This window comes from Gallus gallus, chromosome 10 (genome assembly GCF_016699485.2).
Source record: "Gallus gallus isolate bGalGal1 chromosome 10, bGalGal1.mat.broiler.GRCg7b, whole genome shotgun sequence".
Lineage (NCBI taxonomy): Eukaryota > Metazoa > Chordata > Aves > Galliformes > Phasianidae > Gallus > Gallus gallus.
This window is the reverse complement of record NC_052541.1, coordinates 18,904,590-18,920,850: the sequence shown is the minus strand read 5'-3', so window position 1 is coordinate 18,920,850 and position 16,261 is coordinate 18,904,590. Positions and strand designations below refer to the sequence as shown.

Here is a 16,261-nt window from a genome sequence, read left to right as displayed (position 1 = left end):
CACCAAGCAGAGATCCTCTGGTATTGTAAAGAAAAAACAACAGTACCGTAAGTGTCAATGCTCTTTTGCTACGCACAGGTAAAGCACTGAGGTAATTAATAATTTACTTAATAATTGGCTAGCTTGCATCTTACTCATGGTCCATCTTACATTTTACAATGGAAGCGATTTTCCTGTCTGCAGATTTTTAGTTAAGACAGCCCGTACAGCATGTTTACTTCATACCTTTAAGTTTCCAACCATCATTTTAGAGACAAAAAAAACCCCAAAATCTATGTTAAAAAATTGAAAAAATAAAACTGTACTGTGGAAAAACAATATTAGTGTCTAGATAATATATAAAAGCAATTACATTATTATTTTCGGCAACTGTAAATTTCTGGATCTAATATATTTTTGTTACAAACTTATTAAATGGCATTTATAAAATAATAATGATACTGAAATATATATGAATCAAGTAAAGCATGTCATTCCAGGGAGCCAATGGAGTTGGTCACTGACAAATAATACTCTGCATTTGCTTTGCTTAAGAGAGGACCGTCGTTTGCGGGAAAAACTTTTAATGTATGTCTCTTGCCTCATTTGCTAATTAAAAAAAAATTGGTTTAAATAAGATCTTGCTCTTTTTTAGAGCATCTTTCTCTCCATATGAGCCTGAATGAACCTACCTAATTCTGTAGAACACTGAGCACTTCTGATCATTTGTGGTGCTCAGCGTGCCTCGTGGGATGAGGCTGCTTTACCTTGTCACAGTCAGACAAATCAGTATGATGTTCTCATGGATTACTTGGACAGGAGCAAACAGCACAGTTGCTTCTGAGCTCATACGTTCTCTACATTTAATATTAATACAAAAGGAAATTCCTCACCCAGCATTCTTTTGCTCACAAATAGAGGCAGATAATCACAACAGAGGCAGCCGACAGCTCGTAACGTACCCAGGATGTCGCACAGCCTTCCCAGCTGCAAGTTCTGTTGAAGAGCAAGATCAGGAGTGCGTTCACGGATGCACTGGGAATATCCTGGAAAACAAATGCCCACCAGCACATGTGAAAAACACACACACGCAAAACCCCTGACACCTATTTATGAGATATCAGCTGCTTTAGATTTATATTTTGAAAGCTGTAATATAAGTATTTCAAATCCTAAACACGGTGTTGCATAAATTACATCATGGTTGGACTAGATGATCTTGGAGGTCTTTTCCAACCTTGGTGATTCCATGATTCCACGATGTAACATCATGTTTTTGTGTGATGAGGTTTGAAGTAAATAGCTAAATGCTGCAGGCCTATACAGCTTTATCATTTAAACGTGCAGCCACATCTGAGTGTTTTGCTCAAGTCTTCTGTACTGTTGGGTTGTTTTTTTTAAATGCTGAAAACAAAAAAATGACACCATCATTAAGCAAGAATCCTGGTAGAGCCGTGCGCTTTGTACTTCACACAGATAAAAGGCAACAAAAACACTTCATTAAGGAGGTGTCTCACTGGTACCTCATCACTTTGTTGCAGAGGATGAATGAGTGGCAGCCTGTCTGAGCCAGGATTACCTATCTGGAGGTCAGACTTCCAACTGATTGCATATTTGCATTCAAAAGGACTGCTGCAATTGACGTGACCGCGGTGACTATAGTCTCCAATCCTGTCATTTAAAAATTAAGTTGATTCTAAGTGAATCAGTATGTATATGCAAACACACAGCCACACAATATGAGTCGCTGGTTGGAATAGCTGTGATTAAATCAATAAGGACGTTCAGCCCAATGCTCAGTATTTGCCTTACAGTATTGACTGATCCTTTAACAAGACCCTTACAGCGTTGCTACGTATCTGCTCACAATCAGTCATGAAAAGCTTTGTTGGACAAATATTTGCCAAATATTTCATTGCTTCCCCTCTGGAAGTTGGTAACACTTTTTTTTTTTTCACTGCAAGGGCAATTAATGTAAGTAATGGACATTCTAGAGTGAGGTGGCAATGCCACTTTGCACAAAGCATCAGAGCATCTTGGTGCCCCACCAGGGGAGGGTCAGCCTCGCAAAGTGCAAACCATGAATTTTCATTTCTCAGTTCAGTGTCACCAAAAGGACAGGGAGGGCCTTCCTCCCCTGCATGAGTTTTATGATAGTGTATGTGCAATGACGCCACTGACTGCTCCCAATTTACACAGGGCTAAGTTGTAGGGAGAGTTATAGAAGTACTAAAAAAACAGGTGTAGGAATTAATGGCAAGGGGCCTGCTTTCACCTCCCCTTCCAACCTCAGCCATGACCTCACGCCCATAACTGCCATTTTCTTGATAAATCTCTGAGTGCCTTCCTTAGCAAAGGATCCACAACACTTCTCAAACTCCACCTTTGGAAAGAGAAAGAGCAGCGTGGAGGAGGGGACAGTCCGAGGCACCACAGGGTGATGGCTGAAGGGGAAGGAGGAGAAGGAGCGAGCCAGGGCTCAGCCCCACGTGCTTCCAAGAGCCTGGGACAGGTGTAATAAATAACACTTAACTTTCCTCCCCACGCTCAGGGCACCTGCTGCTCTGCTGAAATCGCTTAAAAAAAAAACTGTTCCTGGATCACACGGGAAAGCTCTGCTGCACGAACTGCAGGCTGCATACGGTGCTGCTATTTGGGCAGAAAACCCCATCAATCATTTAAAAATAGTTAAAAGAGAAAAAGTATTTGAATCCCAAATATTGCAGAAGTGTATTCATCCGTTGGAGTGTGGGAGTAAATCTGATTAGAAGCCTACAGCTCATTTTTCATTGCGCTAGCTGACAAGAGTGCTAACCAATCTTTACACAGGGAAATTGATATTCTGTTTTCAGCCGCACTAAGTCAGAAGTTTTCGTTTTGGTGAAATACGTGGAAACATTTGTTCCTCACAGCAGTATAATTTCAGCCCTTCGCTGTCCCTGTTCCTGGGTTATTTCCAGAAATGGAAGCCTGAAACTGCTGAGAAATTCAGTTAGGACTCTGCCTGTGGCTATTGGAATTAGAATTCCACTTGCGTGAGAAGAAAGATCAGATTCTAACTTGACCCAAACGCCGAATTTGGGGAAACGCGTGTAGAGAGTTTGGGGCTTTTTCTGGTCTGCCAGGTTGAAGACGGAAACCGTCAACAGCATACAGTCAAACAACGCCTCTTGGTGCCTGTCTGTAACTCAGACACCATTTTGTGATTATTCAGGTTCAGCATTAGAAAGTAAAAACAACAGCAGAGAAAGCCCTGCTGAAGTCAGCTGCCATTCAGTCCTAAGCTGGAACAAACATTACCTGTTTCAGCTGCCCAGCTTCCCAGCAGCCTGCCCAGGCAGCCTTCTTAATGGGAATGCAAAGAAAAGAATTTACTTAAGAGGTTCAAGTAATTTTAAAGCTTTCTTAATTCCACTGGATGATACAGCTTGGTGTAACATGGACACCCTGATTCACGTTTCAGCTTACCCTGTTCTGATTATGCTGAGATTCTTTTAATATAACTTTGACAGCATCTGCTGTGCAGCAACTGTGCTAGTTCTGAATTCAGGCACCTAAATTAATAACTGCTCTTTCCTGTGTTCAATGCACTCCTTCACGTCTTTACCCAGCTCAGAGCACTGCAGTATACAAATTAATTGTAAACGATCCCGCTCCAAGATAGGACCCAGACATATCCTGGCATATTCACGTGAGACTTTAAGACAAAGGTGTAATTAAAGACAATTGTTCATCAAACGTATCTTTACGATAAACGCAGCCAGCAGAATCATCGAATTAAAGGCTACCTGGGCTTCAAAAAACAAGAGCTTAACGCTTATTTACAGGCTGCGTTAATTCAGGCCGTAACCAATTCACTTTACGAAATCCTGCATCTCTCAGGTCAATTAATTTGCAATGGAAATACAAAATATAAATCAAATTACAAGCACTCTGACAGGACGCCGTGTTTTAGGAGATTATCGGTGCGTTTTAGGAATTCCCAAGAAATCCTATTCTTTAATTTCTAAACACCTACACTTTGCCATTGCTTAGCAGAAAACAGCTTTTAAGCTCCCCAATTCATAAATGTAATTAAATAATTACATTAGTGCTAATTAACATGAAACTGCAGATTATTTAAGCGCAAAAAACACTATTCAACTTCTTAATTATTCTTGTTCACACAGCATTTCCTTTTGCTCAGGCGCCCTAGGTGCAAATAAAGCATCCCATCTGCTCGTAATTAGAACTAAATAATTTCAGAGAATGTAGCTTATCATTTTGACTGCACATTTGATTAAAAACAGTGTACAAGCAATATCCTGGCTTATTGCTGCAACGGCAACAACACGCACAGGCCCGCGTTTTCCTATCATTAAAGGAGACTGGAAACATTATCTGTTATTTCAGGGGGAAAAATACAACTTTTTAGTTCATTTCATACAGATGAAAGCAAATTACAGCAAATCACCTCTCCGCTGAATAGAGGCCCCCACATAATGACTTTATTTGCTTAATCCCCAAATTAAACGCCGTTTCGAGCGAAGGCCCTGTGTTATTACTCTCATCATGTCGAGAACATTTTCCTGCCGAGACCAATTTGAATAAAACAAGGGGCCTTCCTTGAACTCAATCAAGGAGTCATAATGTGGTGGGTAATAGAGGTTGCTGATAGATTTGCAGGCAAAAGTGTTATACCTAATGATGGGATATGGATAATAGTCCTCCTGGAGGTCCTGATGCGATTCCAGTTGGCTGCCAGATGCTAAAAATCAAGAAGAGCATTGATCAGTGACAGGGAGCTGTAGTGGATTCATCTAGTCAAACTTCAGCTGTTTTTCCACTGTACAGTTAAGCCAGGCATAAATTATATTAATTGATTTAATTACATACTTAAAACATCTTCCCCAATTAATTTAATTAGGTGGCTACATGAAGCTACTGGCAGGGGAAGATTAGAGGCTGCTCACTTAATTAACAGAATATGAATGAAAAAAAAAAAAGAAAGCAAACATAAATGAAATTGTGAGCACTAATTAAGAGGCTGTCTGCAAACTTAAATACTTTCTGACAAAGTGGTGACAGGAATGTAGACAAGAGAGGGATTTTTTGTCAGCAAATTAAGTGCCACAAGGTATATATAGGGAGCTAAGGTAATGCAGTTAAAACATTGATTTTCTGACAGAGCCGCTCAAGTCAAAGCGAAGGGACATTTCCAATAGAAACACTGCAACAGATTTTACAGCCACAAAGGCTGGAGCGCTGATGAAGGATGAAATATGATACTCGGACAAGTGTATGGTTAAAGGGGAAAAATGGAAACAGCTTATTGCGATCACTGAAGCAAGGGATGTTTAGAAAAGCAGAGCTGCCGTAACAGCTGGTAGCACCGCACACCTTGGCCCTGATGTAAAAATTCTCCAGGTGTCTCTGACGTGATTCCTTCAGGCTCTTTTTCACACGTGCCATGTGACTACGCAGGAGCCAAGAAATGGCAATCACACCTGATGCCCACTGCTGCTGCCTGAGTCGGACGTAGGCCCTCCTGGCCTGGTGACGCCTCCACGTTGCCTGGATCTTTACGGCCGCCATTTCAGGACCCCCTTGGCCTTTGTATCTTTGGCCAGGTCGATTTAAAATCTTTTCCACAGTCGATTGGTTCTTTATGACTGACAGTATGTCACTTTTGGTGGGGTTCTCGTTAAGCACGAAGTCCGATGCCGCTTCCACCAACTTCTGACAGCTTATCGTCGCCAATGGCACAGCGTAGTCCTTGAGAAGCTTCTCTGTGTGTTCCAGAAAATGGACAACGCTCCCCCAGGACAAACAATAACGTTGTTTGAATGCCAGAAAGCCTGGAGCTGTCTGGTCTATAGTGCCGTGGTAAACAGCAATGTCGCAGTCAGGGGATGGATCCTGTAAGGAGAGACGTGGGAGGCATTTGTGGGAGCTGCAGAAAGAGAACGGCCGCAGATTGAGAGTAACTGCCATTGATTGCAGACGTGTGGTCACCTCATACGCCTGCATTACCAGGTATCATTTAGCTGTGGGAATTTATGCATCTGAAACAACACTCCTTACATTGATTTATACATCGCAGCCACAAAGTTTATTCCGTATTTGCCATAAAAACCACCGTCACACCAAGACCTCAAGCGTCATGAAAGGGTTTCAGCATTTTTATTGAAATACATTAATTGCAAATGGGAACCACGCTTCATTTATCAAATATAAAAACGAAGCTCTACAGCACTTCACTGGACTACATCAGATGGTAATTGCAATAGCAATTCTCAACAGTAAATCAGATTACCTCCACTTATCTCAGGAGAATGGGTAACATTCCAGCCTATAAATTCAGCCAGGGTAAAACTTGAGACAGAGATGTTCTCGCATCTTAGCAGAGCTCCATTTTATGGCAACTTCAGCCAGAAACCCATTAGTTGAGATTTTCAACCTACTGCACTATTTTCGAACTATTTTTAGAGATTATTTTTTTATTTACATTAATAACATTAACTTGCATTTCTCAAGTTTGCTTGCAAATAAAGATCTCCTTAACAGAACACATGTCAAAAACACCAGACGGTGTGCTATGGAACACAACCGTTAGGCTTAAAAAGATAGAACGAAAAAAAAAAAAGAAGGAAAAATGATTCTTTTGCATGGGGATCAAGAACAGCCAGCGAACATTAAGCAGTCAAGGTCAAACTCCCCTATAGTTTCCTGTAAATATGAAAGGTAACACTACATTTGCTTAACTGCAGCGAGGTAGATTTAGATGAGACATTAAAAAACTCTTTTATAACAGTAAAGATAGTTAGTTAAGCACTGGAACAGATGGCCTAGGGAGACTGTGGAGCTGCTATCACCGGAAGTTTTCAGAACAGGTTAGGAGAACATCTGTCCGCAGAGTTACAAGCAGAGGTAACTGCCTGGAGGTCTGGGTAACCTCATAAGATCTTTTCTAGACTGATCTTCTAAATTTCAATAAACACACAGACAAATTCGAGAAAGTAGAAACTGGCAATATAGGAAGCATTTCCTTCTTACTTCAGTAGTTGTTATTTACTGGGTTTGGTTCAAACTGTCCTGTACTAACTGAGTAACTTACAGCCGCTTCCTAAACCATCTCTGCTGAAGACAACGCCACGACCACGGATAAAAAATTCATTTACGTCACTATGTAAATACCTGTGTCTGTGCAGCCTGCAGCTCACACTGAAGCTGTTGAGCCGGGTATGCGTGCGCTGGCTTTGATTTTCTGGTCGAATCCAGGGAGCTGCTGGGTAGCAGTGGTGCAGTATTACCTTTGCTAGAGGAGCCGCCACTTGCTTCCTTTGAGCTTGGAAAGGCGGAAGGCTCTGTACTCACAGGTTCCACCTTACTACTAACCTCTCCTGTACCGAATAAATAAATAATAATGGGTTTCATTGCTAAATAAGTGCAACAATAGTATCAAATTGATATTCCACCATTAGGTACTGACACGTTCCAGTTTGCTCCCACATCCAAGTGGGTTGCAGTATTCGGGACATACCACCAAAACCCATTTAGGAATGTCACTGACTAGACTTAATCCTAACCATGCTAAAACAAGTTGTAATTACAAAAGTTGAGATCACGTTACGGAAAATGTATCACAGTTTTATCTACAAAAGCTCCTAATATGCCAGTATGCAGTATACCCAGGAGTGTAACATCAAAATACCAGCACTTACACTCCACGTTACTCCACACGGAATTTTAGTTTTTCAACTACTCCTTTTCACTAGGAGAACTTCCAACTTTATAGGGATAGCTTCTAAGCCCACTCTTCATTTTGCTCATGCTCATTTTCTTATCGCTGATAGGTTTGTCATATGCAACAAGCAGCTCTAGCAACAACAGTTTAGAGGATGTAGGTCAGAATTCCATCACCCAGAGCATGGTAGGAGGAGCCATTCTGACAAAACAGAGGCTTGGTCAGATGCTGTAACAGATATTTACAGTGATTTACAGTATCGTTGGCTTTAACACTGATGGTCACATCTTGGATTCAGGTGGTTGGAATTTGAAACAAATGTAAGAACCTACAAGGATTTTCAGAACTGAGCAGGGACCAAATCCCCACAGAGCTTAAGAAATCAGATTCCCATTCAATTGAAAGACAGACACAGGATGCTCGTGTGCATCTTTATGCAAATAGTATTTTTAAGAATTTGACTGAGAGCTCATTAGACAGCTGCTTCCTTCAGAGACAAAGCAAGGGCCCGAACACGAAGTTGGAGATGCAACTGCTGGTTGTCATCAATCATCTGTACTCACCTACAGCTGACTTCTTGTGCTGCCTGTGGAACTCATGGAGAGGAGCTGCTTTGAATACAACAGGAGGTGTCTGGAAAGTTATCTTTGCTGCTGGAGGGATAAGCCTTCGTTCAGTTAGGCTCAGAATATCTACAAGAATATGACATCACTGAGCAATTCGCACACATTCCAGTTATGAAAGAAAAAAATAGAAACCATGAAGAATTAAATGACAGCACAGCCAAGTTCTTTCAATTCCAAATCAAAACTAGAAAAGCAGTAGGCAATCTTCTACTAAGGACATTCAAGGAATGTAAGCTTTGCCTATGAAAGTTGACAAAGACATGAAACATATTATAGTGGTGCTGATTCTAAGAGTTATGTGCTTGTACAATGGCAATTCAATACACAGAATGGATGACAATTAACTTTTATAAGCCAGAATGTGATTATGACTGTGGACTGATTACTAAAATATCCCAGTGCAAGTCTACTTAAAATTGAACGATTAATAACCAGACATTAATCATAACTGCTTATCTTGATCGTTTAATTTTGTTACAGAAGAATCCTCCATCACGTACGCTTCTTTCTATCAGCAACTAAACTGACTTACAATCGAAGAATCAGGAGGGCTGATGCTCAAAATCACGTGTGCTACATGCTAAGTTTAGCTACCACACAGAGCAAGTCGTCTGCAGTTAATCTCTACCCTTTGCAATGTTTGAGAAGAAAATTCTTACAAGATTAGGGGTACCAGAAAATTTGACTGCCAGATAGCTGCTGCAAATAGCAAACGTGGCTTATGTGGCATACAGCTGGTGCCTGGCAGCACTGCCCAGGTGGGCTTCTGTGACTCACCTTTCTTCATGTCTTGTTCTAACAGGGGTAAGGGAGAGTCCACACGAGGAGAGGCAGGCAAAACCCAGAGTTGGCTGGTGGTATGGCCCTTCACTCCCTTCTGACTATTTGTCTGGGAAGAGACAGAATCTTCTTTCAGCAAAGAGAAGTCCTGGATTTGCAAAGACATTTTTCTACTCAACATAATAATAAATGTAATTTCTGCCACGAATAAGATCTAATAACGTAACAGTGCAAGCATTGCTTTTACTTCTTATCTATAGTAATGTTTTGTCGTTACTTTAGTAATTTAAAATGAAGTTAATTAAATCCAATTGCTGTCTTGTGATTTCTGCTATGCAAACATCAGTGTGCTAGTTCAAAAACGGATCATAAGAAGTTTTCTCAGTTCTGATGAGTACATTGTGCTTCCTGATAGAACAGTCTTTGCAATACAAAATGCGTACACCAATATGACACCAGAAAGAAAAGGAAGCACTTTAAAATATGGAAAGAAATTTGTACTGGGAAGAATACTAATGGAATCCAAATAGGTGGAACTATTCAGAAAGCAGGGAACAAGAAGTATCTCAGAGTTCTGAAGTTTCAAGGTTCTTTAACTACAGCAGGGAATGACACAGCCTAATAATGTGATGTGGAAACATGTGCCATGCTGGCTGTGCTAATGTGGGGATTAAAGCTCCCTTATTTCCCCAGACAACCTGTGCTTGCCAGAAAAAAATGGAACCTACTGGTTCTAAGTGCCAGGAAGTCAAGCAGTGACATACATCACTTTGGGACAGTGATACCATGTGTCTTACTGTTACAGCCATTAGCGAGCATACCGAGCACTGCACAGGGAAAAGAGTATTGCTCTTTTAGTACTACAAATACAAAAACTCGGCATTATCATCTCACACTTTCTTTTTTTTTTTTCCTGTTCCCCAGCATTTCAACTATCCTCACTTTCTGCCTGGATTGCAAGTTGTACCCAACTCCTAAAGAGAAGGAGAGCCAGAGCTTCAGCACACATAACTTCCAGACAGGTAAGTAACACCACTGAAAACTCTCACTTAAAGACAGTGAATTATTACCAGCAGAAAATGATATTGCTTGCTCTTGCCAGACTGACACTAGGAAATGGAGACAAAGATAAACGTATGGAGACATGAAGGATTCACCTGAAATAAATTCAAGAGCTGGCTGCTCCTAAATAGCCCTGTTAAGTTTGCAGTGCTGGCAGGCCCCAAACATCCTGGAACAAAGGGTCCCACCCCTTAGAGCCCTAAGCTGTATGCACCTCACCTGCTTTCTGTGTGTCAGAACCCGAGCACAGAAGAGCTGCAATGCACCCACGGTGCTACGAGGCAACCAGAATCTCAGACATCATCCTGTGTGAATAATGTCTTCTAGGGAAATGTGTTATGAAGGTTATGATTCAGCAAGTACATTTTTCTCAAGTCAGCACAAAGCCTGCCCGTTCATCATGGGTACTTTTAAAGTACAGTTTTATAGGGCTGGAAGGGAGCACTTCATCTGTACTGCAGAGTAAGGCTTATGCTATGTAATATGCTTGGAGTGTGCTGAAAAACTATGTTTTCATTTCAAGCACTTCTGAGTGTAATTAACCTGGGACATGAGAAAAACAATTCTATTACCCTTTCTAAAGTGTTTTTCTCCTGTGGATAAACCTCTCCCACTTGATTTTTTTCTTTTTGCTTTATTTTAAATGGGGCACTTGTTGTAACACCATAGGGATTTTCTGATTAGTTCTCTATTTGTTTTCTTTTTCTTTTTCTTTTTTTTTTACCTAGACAGCAATATTTAACCAGAGCAACTGTTTTTGAAAATATATCCATGTCTTTCCCCTAGAAAAGAATATAGTCTATTATTAAATACAAAGGAAAGGTGATTAGTAGCATGCCTCAAAACTACGGTTTATCAATGAGGAAGATTAGATGAATGAGATTTTTTTAAGTAATATTAGAGAACCCTACAACTTGATAGCAATGGTGGAAAAGGTATGTAACTACAATCAATCATTTCATGATTATCTGCTCCAAATTGCCACCTACCTTCATATTTTTGATTAAGAAGGTCCTACTGAGATTTGATGTACACAGTTAATAATCCCCACAAAGAGAAGGATGAAATAGTAAAATAGAATCAATGGCACTAAGGCCAGTTTTCAGTATGCTCAGAAAGCTGGCAGGTAAAAGCCTGAAGAAGGCACATTTATTCCAGAGCAAAAAGGAAAAGGTCTCAGGCTACCCTAGGCACCAAACAGATCAGGTAGATAAGGCTCAGAAGTTTTCAGATTGGTGGATCCTGATGAAATATACTCCGGGATACTTAAAGAACTCTCTAAAGTAATCTCAGAACTGCTGGTTGGTCTCTTGTAGAATGGCAACTCTGCTGTAAGACAGGAAAAGTGCACGGTGCCCAGCTGTAGAAAGGGGTGTGGGTATGCTGAGGGATTCTGACCCTAATTATTAACACAATTAACACAATTCTTGGGAAGAAAAATGTTAAACATGAGCTAACTGCAAATATCTGAAAAGTAAGCATTTCATTCTGATGATCAAGCCAAATAATCTTAGTAATACACAGTAAATAAAGTGCTGAATTCTGGTTTCGAATGGCCTACTTTTGGTCCCCTGAGACTAAGAACCAGCATACAGAATTCAGTGCAGAAACACCCAATGGCAATAAAGGACTTCATGGTAAGTAAAGGACACGTTCTCGCCAGTGTTAGCAGAGCCATTCTAACGTCAGATGAGTCAAATTTGTAACAGCCTCTGTAGAAAATCTAGAATATGAACCATCTTTAAAGCTTGCTGTCTTATTATTCAAGAGAATTTCTGAGTGGGAAAATCATGCAGAAAATCCATGTTTGTCTTTCTCGTTCCAGTTTATGTAGTTCTGTGTTTTATCTACCTAATGATTCATACAGTTTCCATGAGATGTAACACTGTGATATCAGTAAGTTTTTCTCTCGCATTTTGTTTATCTAAATAGAATAAACTCCAACTTAAATGGAAGGCCCAACCTATAGCCTTCAACATGCAGTAAGTGGGCATCTTCAGCAACAGGTTTTACATATTATTCTTACCTACTTTAAGCTCTTAAACTAATTAGAGATGTCTCTGAATCATTAATTTTCCACGTTATTGGAAAAAAAAAAAAATCAAGCCTTGCTCCTTTGATGGCCTACTGCTAGCTCTCCCAGAAATACGCCTCCATCAAAATCCTGCCTTAGCAGGTGCAAGAGAGAATAGATGGAGAACTTTGGTGAATCTCACATCTGTTTTTTGAAAAAGGGAACAGAAGCAGCACAGAAGGAAGTAGGAAAGATAATTGCTGGCTTGAACTACGATACATTTTACTTACGGGCAAAGGGCCAGCTTACACCAGGCAGAATATGCAGGACCATCTTATTGGAATTCAGAGGTGGCCCTCCATTCTTGTCCGGAGACAGCTGTAAACCAGCAGCCCATAGCATCACAATCAGGCACTGAGTTTTGTCGAGGAATGCTGATATGTACAGAAGCAGCTTCAGCAGCTTCAAGTGCATCCCTACCTAGCAGAATGACAGTCAATCTCCAATTCCAGATGACAAGAACTGGAGAAAACCTTAAAACAAATGGTGACCTTTCAAAAGATTAATTTGTTTACCAACAAAACATTCTACGTTTGTCATCTGAGATGGGGGTGACCTTCACATTCCCATTTCTAGGTTGAAAGGATGCTGATTTTACTCATCTGTTAACTTAACTCCATCTCACCAATTATTTCCTTTTTAATTTTAGTGACAAGAAGATTTTATTAATCCACTGCGCCGCTTATTATGATTACATACCATAATACAAATGCAACAAGCTTATTTTGAATTACTGTCATGTAGCATCAATTTGTTTAGGTCTCATTCTGCTACCAATGCCAAACCGTGCTCTGACTGTAATCATCGCCAGATACACGAGTTTACAGCAATCTGAGTTTGAGGACCAAAAGACCTGGTCTTCTCCTACAACTTCTAATAATCTGAAAGGAAAAGAAATGCCAGGCTCTGCCTTAACTCATAGTTCTGGAAATGAACAGACCCTCACTGATAAGCCGTAGTGATTAGCACGATGCCAAGAACTGAGGATATAACTAGAGATTGCACTCTAATTAGTTAGCTAAAAAAAAAACCACCAACAAAACAGAATCACTGCCATCACCATTACAGCCACACTATATAAGATGCAACTCATAAAGGCTAGAAATCATCACCATATTAAATTCTAACTCATGAATAAATTAAGAGGTTCCTAAGTTTACAGCATAATATATATTTATATGAAAACAGGGACCAGAAAGTGCCAGTATAATTCTATAAAAGAACAGCAGTCCTATGGAAATGAAACATATAGTTGTGAATCTTTTCTACATTGCAGCAGTTAGCCAGAATTATCTTTGCTGCAGTTCAGATTACTGTTTGTTTTGCTGGGTCCTCACGGGAAGAGTACGTACTTAATTATTGTCTACTCGCCTTTTTTCATTTGTTATCCATAGAGTCTACAAAACAAAGCGGCGCCCAGTCTGACCGCGGTGTTTCCAGCAGAATTACATTTCTCATTTTAAGATAACTACAGAGGATGAAGCATTAGTGCTTATCCAGCCAAAAAAGTACAGAAGGGCAACAGTAACAGCACAATTAATTGCTTGTAGTTTCTGTCATGCTATTCTACGTCAGTACACAACAAAAGACAAAGACATTTTTCATGAAAAAAATGAGATCTTGAAGTTTGAAAATGAAAGTAATTTTTCAAGCTACTCAAACTGCAAGATAGTAAAAAGCCTGTGTGCTTCATGTAGACCTATGCAGTTGCAGCAGAGCCAGCGTGCCTGCCATTGCGCTGCATGTAAAAATGCTCAGGTCTGCTTGAGAACTCAGACGCTGAGAACTCCTGGAGAAAAAGGTGAATGCAGTTAATGAAGTGATTTGTTTCTCATTCACATCGCTGGGAGTCCTTCTGCCACTGATTTTTTGGGGGAGATAATCACTGAGTTTATGTACCTATGTAGAGCAGGTACATGGGTACACTCACGTGTCTGCACGTGTGTGTGATCCCGTGTGTGCGTGTGTACAGATATTGCCCTCTAATGGCTGATTAGCAAAACTAAGGTAGGTAGTACCTAACTTCATTCTTCTTGCTGTTTTTTGCTTCCCAAAACTAAAGGCCATATAGTTTTAGACCTGCAACTACACAGATTTATTTCAGCTACCATTGGTGACCTCCAGCTATCACTGCACCGCATGCTTGCACACATCACACTTAACACAAATGCCTTCGTTCACAATCTTAGTAGTAGACTTTGCAAATCTAACTGCAAAATTGTACCCCCAGCGAAGGCAGAACAATTCAAAACACGGATCGTGCCATGCAGTGCATAAACATTTAAAAGCATCTGTTTCAGGAAAGCTGTAGAATACATGACAGACAGGAAATACCTTCTTGTTTTTTCAGCCAATCTCCCTATCACAAACAGCAACTGTAAATACGTATCAGAGAGTTTGACTAATTCATACTGTCTGTAATTTCAGCCAACATGAAGGAGTTTTCTCTGATATGTTTCAGTGAGAGCAGTAAAACACATGGCACTCGGCAGCAGTATAGCATTCCTCTCTGTGAGGGTTTTAGAGTGGTTCTAAAAAGCTATTAGCCATGATGCTCTTCTCTAATTAACTCTATATCACGGGGTTAGACAAATCACCCCTTACTCTGGGCAATAGCTTTCAAAAATCATTTTTTATAAGTAGCAGCTTACAACTGTGCCATTCACAGATTGCTTCTGGTACCTGAAGCCAAACACCCTAGAATCTTGTGGCACTGGCCTTGCTGCATAGTGCTTCCATTATAAAAGTAAATTCTAGGTGAGCACTCTCGTACAAGACTGTTGGGCATGCTCTTTCACGTGGACCACAGTGCTGCACTAAATTTGAGAACATAACTAATCTTTTCTTATGGCATTTAAGAGGAGCTGCAGTTGCAGAACAGAAATTTGGAGGAATCAAAATGTAATATAACACAACTTAAACACTGTAAGAGCAGAGAGAAGGATGATTACGCTGCCACTGGTCAGGGTACTCTTAGGGGCGTGAGATGTGCTCAGTCTCAGCTTTGAGAGGTGTTCTGTCCCAAGGGAGCAGCTTTACTGTGCTGAATGAAACGCTGTGCTTCAGAATCCCTCGTAGCTCAACTGTGAGTACCCTACAGTCATTAATTTGCTCAAGGATTCTCATCAGTGTAATCTCTATTTTCCTGCTGCACTGACACTGATTTCTGATGCTGTAGCCCTATGGCAGGATTGCTTCTTTTATTAAAGTCAATTGAAACCAGCATCAAAGCAAAGTACAAGTGTTTTAGGCTCATTCACAACAATCCTATTGGCATTTGAAAAGGGTACGTGCTCATATCTTGTAAAGAAACAGCTGTGGAATAAACAACCAGAAGTCCACCCTTCCTTGATCTTTGGGTCACAGCCTGAATTCTACAAGCTCCCATTTGTTTCTCTTCACTCCCTAATCTCATCACGATTACTCATCACATTCTCATATGCATTTATGCTTTCGCTGGACTAGGGTTTTGCTACCCATAACTGTTATGCTGCATGTTTGTTTTCCCCGGTATTGTCACTCAGTGCTTTGTTACATACGAATGTCAACAAGTAGAAAACTATGAGGTACTTTCCCTTACAACGTCTATGGTTTTTTGGTTAGGTCTGATACGTATTAACTTCATTGGCGAACAGCCAAGGTGTGCAGGTCTGCAGGACAACAGAAGTTACTTACAGGAGCAGGTTTTCTCTTAGTTATACGTGGCAGCCTGGTCTCATAGCCCTGTTGTTTCAGAACAGCTTTCTTATTGATGTTTTCTGGGTCAAGCATAATCTTCACATCCATTTCCAGCTGCTTCTGAAACATGTAATGGAAACACGGAATGTACATGGTCTTAAAACAGTAGGCCATAAGTATTTGCAAACAGGAACTGACTAATGTTACAAAATGATGCAGATTTGCAAAATGATGACTAAAAAAATGCTGTTATCTCACAGCATCTCTGATCAGGCAAACAACTTAGAAAGGCCTCAAGCCACTATTTGCACATATCCCAAATTTGTTCAGTTAATT

General features: G+C 40.4%; 1 protein-coding gene across 18 annotated transcripts in view; it reads right to left on the bottom strand.

Moving 5' to 3' along the window:
- Positions 1–16,261, bottom strand: part of IQCH (IQ motif containing H) — a 63,066-nt gene that overhangs the window by 36,665 nt on the left and 10,140 nt on the right. For 16 of the 18 annotated variants that reach the window (XR_006931088.1, XR_006931089.1, XR_005862760.1 and 13 more), the window contains 7 exons: positions 15,923–16,045; positions 9,109–9,220; positions 8,269–8,397; positions 7,156–7,361; positions 5,359–5,877; positions 4,660–4,726; positions 942–1,025 (listed from right to left, as the gene is read on the bottom strand). Coding sequence is in view for 11 of the 18 variants with exons in the window: in XM_040706683.2 (XP_040562617.1) it covers positions 942–1,025; positions 4,660–4,726; positions 5,359–5,877; positions 7,156–7,361; positions 8,269–8,397; positions 9,109–9,220; positions 15,923–16,045 (1,240 nt within the window). In the remaining 7 variants the exon portion in view is untranslated. The remainder of the gene's footprint in view (positions 1–941; positions 1,026–4,659; positions 4,727–5,358; positions 5,878–7,155; positions 7,362–8,268; positions 8,398–9,108; positions 9,221–15,922; positions 16,046–16,261) is intronic. The other 2 variants (XM_040706678.1, XM_040706677.1) reach the window with 2 other exon arrangements.